General features: G+C 32.8%; 1 protein-coding gene across 2 annotated transcripts; it reads right to left on the reverse strand.

Moving 5' to 3' along the window:
- Nucleotides 1-5,319: 5,319 nt before the first annotated feature.
- LOC108729848 (FGFR1 oncogene partner 2 homolog) lies at nt 5,320-7,327 on the reverse strand. 2 transcript variants are annotated; one of them, XM_018459191.1, is made up of 4 exons: nt 6,871-7,327; nt 6,267-6,401; nt 5,913-6,164; nt 5,320-5,735 (listed from the first exon to the last, which is right to left on the reverse strand). In XM_018459191.1, the coding sequence occupies exons 2-4, from the start codon at nt 6,399-6,401 to the stop codon at nt 5,508-5,510; spliced, it is 615 nt and encodes a 204-aa protein (XP_018314693.1). In that variant the 5' UTR covers nt 6,871-7,327; the 3' UTR covers nt 5,320-5,507. The 2 variants fall into 2 exon arrangements, with proteins under 2 accessions (XP_018314693.1, XP_018314686.1); XM_018459184.1 differs by having other exon boundaries at nt 6,698-7,327.
- Between the last annotated feature and the right edge of the window lie 479 nt (nt 7,328-7,806).

Here is a 7,806-nt window from a genome sequence, read left to right on the forward strand (position 1 = left end):
TCCAATGAGGACACCCCGAGAAAGAACAAGCCGCCTAGATGCGTGAATTGTACAGCACCATTGCTAGCCTGTTCTCGTGTAAGTCACTTTCCCCACGTGCGTGTGCATATTCGTGTACGGGCGTGAGCGTGTGCATCGGTTATACTGGGTGTCCGATCTGTCTCGACCGTAACAAAAAGAAAGAAACGGGTTGAACGAAACCGCTGTTTTTCTACTCGATTCTTCGTATTTTTACAATACTTGCAGTTAATTGGTTTTTTTTTTTACGGGTATAGCTTCTACAAACATTCCGTAAAAAAAGCAGTCTCCGAAAAAAACGGCGGGTTTTATTCACAATTTCCCAACTAAAAAAGAAAGAAAGGATTGGAAAGTAACCCTTTGACTATAAAAAAATCTGCCTAAAGAAATTGTGCTGCTTCAAGAATCACATATTTTATCTGCAATTGTGATGCGTTCTATTGTAGACTTTCGTATAAGCAAACAGTCGGAATTTCAAATTCGAGCCGCTTATTTTACAAATTTCAGACTCGTTGCAAATACCGTTCGATATGTATCCTACATAAAATTATTTTTTCAAACGATTATAATAAGATATTTTTTTACATTGCTTATGATGTATCGTTCAATGCGAAAAACAATAAAATTTTCGAAACGTATTTGAGTCTTTCAAAAGTAATCCGTAGAATTTTAAACATTCCACAATGCAACGAGAATAAGAAAATTAAAATAGTATCACTTTGACATCATATTGACCAAATATTGATTGAATTTATGTACCTTTTTATGATTCAGGTAATACGATATTATTTTATTTTCTCGTTCTCCTTCTGAGAATTTAACAAGTTTATCTGTTGAGGCGTATCAGTTCTTATTTCTTCATAGATTTAAATAACTAAAGGAAAAAGGTAAATAAGAATCGAGCGCCGTATTTCGTGCGTAAACATTTACAATAGCAAAATAAATATAATTATAGTGAGTAAAAAACGTAAATTAAGTAAATTAAATAAATTAAGTAAAAAACGAATAAGCCTCGCACATTCTTAATTGGCAGTGATAAGTTAGGCCGCGCTCGACTCATATTATTTGCATTTTCCTTCTTTCCTATTTTGGATATTAAGAGTCCTATTAATATTTATACGTATAAATATGTTTATATCTCAATGTACTCCATATCTCCAATACCAATCCAGACAACACAAGCAAAATGACAAGTCACGATACATCGAAATGACATTAAAATGAATCGGAAATGATTGAAAAATGATTTTTAATAATCATTTTGGGGTCATTTTGACATCATTTTGATATATATCATAATGACTTGTTCTGCTTAGGCACGAGATCTAAAATTAAGACCTAAAAAAATCTTTAAGATGCCAAAGTCTTTTAAATATCAAAGATGTTTTATATCTTGATTTTGGACACTATATGTGTCGTCGGGGAAGTAAAAAAGATCTTTACGTTGACATTATGAAAATCAAAATGATAATTTCTTATTACAAAATTTGACTGTTCATTGACGTTAAGAATGAAAATAAAGTCGTTTCGATTTTTTGTTGACTTTCGTGTGTTCCTTGGACGGGAATGGAAGTAGGACACCCCGTAGTTAACTGCAATCCGGAGCCGGTTCAAAATTTCCACGCTACCCCGCTCCTTGGATCGAGTTAGTATCGGGGCATCGCGTCCCTTCGTATGCAGCATGCATGCGCCCTTAGAGTGTACAGTCGGGTGCGTTAATGGTGCACAGGATGCATGGGTTACAGCCGGTTTCTTCAAGCGATATGCACGAGAAGCGCACCTTTACATAATTGATCGCAATTCACGATTAATTGCGTGGAATTAATCGCGCGATTCGACCGTCGCGATTGCTCGCGAAGAAGAGAACAGATAGCTCTCCCTGAATGCACCATTAATGCGCCCGATGACATCAATTTCTTCGTAATTGCGGAACAATAGCACACTCGAACCGTTGTAATGTGTATACTGATGTTCACATTCGCTGCCCAAGAAACACACAAAAGTCAATGAAAAATCAAAATAACTTTATATTCTTGATTCTCAACGTCAATAAACAATCAGATTTTGTAATCAGAAATCATCATTTTGACTTTTATAATGTCAAAATAATGTCATTTTAATTTTCTCTTGACTGTTTATTATAACATAACGTTAAGAACTAAAGTAAAAGCATTTTAATTTTTTGTTGATTCTTGTGTTTCTTGAGTGCAGAAACTTCAAGGAAATTTCCAATCAGATAATACATTCCGAATAACTCCACAGGGATAGTCGCTATCTGAATACTCAAATAAAATTGTATTTATTTGAGTATCCAGATATATGTTGAGCAAATATTACAGAACAATGAATTCTTTTAAAGAAATTTAGAAAAACACAGAATTGGGACAAATATTGACTCGTATTGAGAACAAATACTGAAAAGCGTAAAATAATACCGTAGTTACGCATTTTTTATAAGTTCCCTAAGATATTATTGTATTCAGAAAAATGTATATTTATATCTTTCGTGTTTTTTTTTATGTATTTATATATCTTCTTAATTAAAAAAAGTTACGTATATAAAGAGATACGAAATAAATAAATGTATCTATATATCTTCTTTTTTACACTTGTTTTTAGAAAATCGCGATTGATATTCTATTTCAGACTCACTCTGCAATTTCCGTAAAGTAATTTCATCTTTCCTGAAGATCGTTACCTGATTTCTTCGCAAATTTAGGAAAGAATACTTTTCAAAAGGAAAGGGATAAAAAAAGGATAAGGACGATCGTCCAAGAACCTTGCGTTATAAAGTAAGGATGCATTTTGACAATGACGACACGTAATATTCGCAACAATGAAAAAAATAAGCATGGCGTATCGACACGCCTGTTATACTCGTATTGTTGCGATCAAAGAGCGAAAATGTTTCTTCCCTGCAAACGATTTCAGAAAAAAAGAGTTACGTGTATAAAAGAATACGAAATGAATAAATATGTGAAAGTCTGCAGTAAATATCCTTTTTCTTGGTATAGAAAAAAAGTATGATAAAAAAGGATTGAATGTCATTTTAACCTTGTTTACTTTACCTAGTTTGCCTCATAAATTCCACAAAAATAAGAAATTGTTCCCAGAATTAAATCGCAAATATCCGAAGAGGCGTCATAAAAGAATCTTTGTTTAATAAACTAAAGTATATGAAATAAGAATTATAGCAGAATATACGAGAAAGAGAGATTCCTTTTTTTTATATATTTATATGTGAATGTATTTATCATTATTTATTGATGATTTATTCGAAATTTACGTCGTCTGTATTTGAAGATCGTCTACTGAGAAAATAATAAGATTTATAAGTTTGAATTCATAAGTAAAAAAATTAAAGGGGCAAAAATAAAAGCTCACTATGTTAGGAATAATTATATATATATATACCGTGTGGCCCTGAATTACACACATACAGTGAGTGCAAAAAGTATTCGTACAAAGAAATATTTTATAAAAAGTTTTATTTGTAGAAAATAAATATTAATTAGCAATTTTATACAATGAATATATTCTGTTCTAACAAAAACAAACGAGGTTCGCATATATTCCTGATTTTAGAAGCTAAATTTCTCGATTATACGAATGCTTTTTGAGCATTCAAACGATACAATTTTTAATTTTCGCTTATTTTTCAGATGATATATTTTCTATAATTAATACACATCTTTTTGGTATATATAATTTGAAGAAACATACAGTCTATTTTATTCTTTATGAATAAATTATTAATTACCCAGCAAGAGAAATGATCGTCAATTAAACGTCGAATCGACGTCAAATTGGTGTTGAAATCATCGTATCAATTTAGCAAACAAATTTATATGCAGAGACGAAAGGATTAAATATTTATTAATAGAGAATATTAGACGCAATGTGTAAGAACGCCTCCATAAAAATGATCAGTATTATATACAGTGAGTGCAAAAAGTATTCGTACACAGAGAAAATATTTTTTAAAAAAGCTTTATTTTTAAAAAGGAAATATTATCCAGCGAGAAATAAATCGATATCGATTGGACATCAATTTATTTCTCGCTGGATAATATTTCCTTTTTAAAAATAAAGCTTTTTTAAAAAATATTTTCTCTGTGTACGAATACTTTTTGCACTCACTGTATATAATACTGATCATTTTTATGGAGGCGTTCTTACACATTGCGTCTAATATTCTCTATTAATAAATATTTAATCCTTTCGTCTCTGCATATAAATTTGTTTGCTAAATTGATACGATGATTTCAACACCAATTTGACGACCCTTTCGTCTCTGCATATAAATTTTTTTGCTAAATCGAAAATATACAGGTCTGCTGTTTCAATGAATTGATCATTTTTAATGAAAGAAATAATAAAATTATTTCGCAGGAACGGAGGGGAGGAAAGTGAAATAGTGGTATACATATGTACGTACCATTAGGGTTTTTATTTGGTACCTACTTATATATATCACAGGTAAGAAACATGGTATATATGTGTACCGCTTGGGACGAAAGGATTAAAAACCTTTTCTAGATTTTAGCATGCTTCACGGATTAGCACAAAGACAGTTATCATAAATCTTAGACATTCCGTGTTTTTAACCTTTTTTACGTAACTCTTTTTTACCCTTTTTTTAAAGGCATTTTTGCGAAACAAAGATCCTTGCTGAGAAAGTTCTTAATTTGAAGGACAATGATAAAAAAAGAATGTTTCGCTTCCGAAGGAAGTAAAATAAATCGTTCCGAAAGAACCCTTTGAACAGGATGTACCAAAATAATAAATTATCAAAAACTTCTAGAAGAAAATTGCCGAATAGTACCAAACCGATTATATTGGTCAAGTCGCAGTATTTGAAAAATAAAGCTATGCAATAATAATCAGGAACGTAAAATTATTTTGCATAAGAAATAGTTTCCGAAGTTTTTTCAAAGTACATAGGAAATCATTTTATCAAAGACAAATTGAGTATTGTAAAAATTACAAACGAAAAAATTACCTTATTCCAAAGTTATTCTTTCAGTAAGCCTACCAGTATATTAAATAATATTTAGCGTTTTATAATGTGGACTATAAAGTATAAAGGATAATAAATTTCTTTTAAAACACATGCTTCAAAAAAAAATGCATTTAAGATAAAAGAAGAAAATGCTTTAGTTACATGATTTATACTATTTTTTTCTGAAAAAATGCTGCATTTTATACAGGAGTACATATAACGATCATAATTTCGGTAAGTAAATGACTCGGTTATTAAACAATTATAACACAAATTATAAAATAAATATATGTTGCAAACGGCTTACAATACAATTTATTTTACAAATATTTAATTCGCATATGTATACTACAACTCTTGCACATACACTTTTTACTTATATGTAATAGATTCTATCTAGTAATATAATGTCATGAGTTTACGTGTGAAATAAATACTGGTCAACTTTTTATAAAAAAGATCGAAAGTGCTAGGAGCAAATATTTCTTTAATCTATTGGCGGATCTGTTTGAACGGTTTTGCTTTCTACAGAACATTCTTTGTTTAAGGAACCGTATTTATTTGCAATATTTACTATTTCTCGGAGCGTGGCGTTTTCCTCTTTTAAAGAATGAAATGCCTCCTTCTCCTTCAATTCATTCTCCTCATCTAAGGCAGCAGCTGTTTTCATTACGGCTGCCATTTCATTAATTTTCTCCGCTTGACTGGTTATTATCTGTAAATTAATAAAATGTTATTAATGAAATACACATAAACGTTATATTTATTTTTATTTTTATTTTTTGTAATTTTCTATTGGATTAATAAGAAAATCTATTTTATTAAAATAATAAAAATTTTAGATAGAGAATTACAAAGCTTATTAGTTAAAAATAAAAATCTTTTCACTTACATTAGCATATTTCGAATTATGCATCGATGAATAATCAGTTTTGCTGAGACGCAATAAAGAGGCAGTTTGTTGTCGATATTTGGACATTATGAGCTCAAGCGCATGTTGGTGATCTTCCAATGCGTTTCTCAATTCCTTATTCTCTGCCTGTATTTCTCGCAAATGTTTGTTTTCCCTTTGTATTCCGGCGATCAGTTGCAAGTGAGGTCTTTGCTTTGCTTCTGTATTTAAAATTTCTACTTCCTCTTGATACTGAAAACGTAAAAGTAATTATAAATATATAGCAAAATGTGGTGAGAATATATAAAAGATACATTTTAATATATGCATGTTTATAAAATATATAATATCTACCTGTTTCATATTATCAATTTGTCCGCATACAGCCTCTACCTCGCTTATCAAAGTATCTGCAGTATTCTCATGGTCTGAAATTCGAATGACCAATTTCTTGGCATCCAATATAATCTGCTGAAATGTCAACGACATCTGTAAACAAATACAAATTATATTTATCTACAAAATAACAGTTATATTATCTAATTATTAGATGTGTATCACTCAATTAACCACCGAATAGTATTAATTCTCAGGTGCGAATAAAGGGAACAAAGCTATTATAGCAAACAGCATAATGTGAGTGCTTCTGCTTTCTGATTTTATATTAGGATTTTAGCCTTCAATTTAAAAGTAAACAAAATCATCGGTTTTCCAAGTCAGTACTCAGCATGCTAGATGAAACCACAAATCCAAATGATTCCATCTTGATGCCTTTCACATTCTACCTGGTCGTCACATGTGTTCTCTTCTCCCTCGCGCTACTTCCTTTCGTCTGCATCAAACTTCTTCCCGAATGTGAGCAGAGAAGGGCCTGTTGGATGCATCCTCAAGGGAGGCCTCGAGCGAGTCGTCGTCGACTTCCCGAATCACATGCGTGCTGGACGAGTACGGTACTCACCTTTCGGGGAAGGCGACTCGCTAGGTTCAACGATAGCTCGTGACTCCGTGAAGCATTCGGGGCGGATTGATCGCCGGTGACGACGCCGAGGTTACGCGAGAACGTCGTTCGTTCCAAGATTCGACTCTCCCCTGAGAGCCGCCCTGCGTGCCGTGCGGTGGTATGATCCCGTCTTAACGTGCTCCTTGCGTATCATTCCACCTCACGCGGTTGGTGTGCGCGTATACACGTCAGCTGTGTGACGCCATGAAGTACTCGCACACCAAATATGCGTACGTGTGCGTGTGTGTGTATGGATGTGCGCATGGAACGCGAGGCGATCAACGATTCGAAAGGAAAATGGCCGCTCGCGATTTGACATGATTGACATTTACCCCGAACGAGTAAAGGAGCTTACGTCCTCCGCTCGATCTTTTTATAGAGCATTGATCTAACGACGATTTCTTTGATAATACATGATATGTAATACATAACTTTGAGATGGCATATAATACATAGCGGTAAATGTTTACTTTAACCTTCTCACCTTGACAATTTTAATAAAAATACATCCATTCAATGCACTCGTGTATTTTTATCAAGAATGAAGGTTAAAGTGAAAGAGGGTTAAAGTAAAAATTAATCTACGTAGTATAAGTACACAATAAAGGTAAGAGGTTTCCTCGCTAAAGATAAAATCTATCTTTGTATCAAGCACCCGTGAGATTTTATCAGCGATTTAATCATGGTGGTCTTCCACCATGGATTTAATCGGAGGAAAAAGAAAAAACAAAAAAGGGACGGTAGAAGGGAGGGGAGAGGGAGAGAGAGAGAGAGACGTCTTAATAACATTCTTTTTTTGCTGTTTATTTTATATTTAAATATGGCGCCTCGTCCTGCGGCAATTGTGGCTAATTTTAATTCGTCGACAGCCGTGAGTCGCGAACGCGTACGTCA

Source organism: Mycetomoellerius zeteki, unplaced genomic scaffold (genome assembly GCF_001594055.1).
Source record: "Mycetomoellerius zeteki isolate Tzet28-1 unplaced genomic scaffold, Tzet1.0 scaffold119, whole genome shotgun sequence".
NCBI lineage: Eukaryota > Metazoa > Arthropoda > Insecta > Hymenoptera > Formicidae > Mycetomoellerius > Mycetomoellerius zeteki.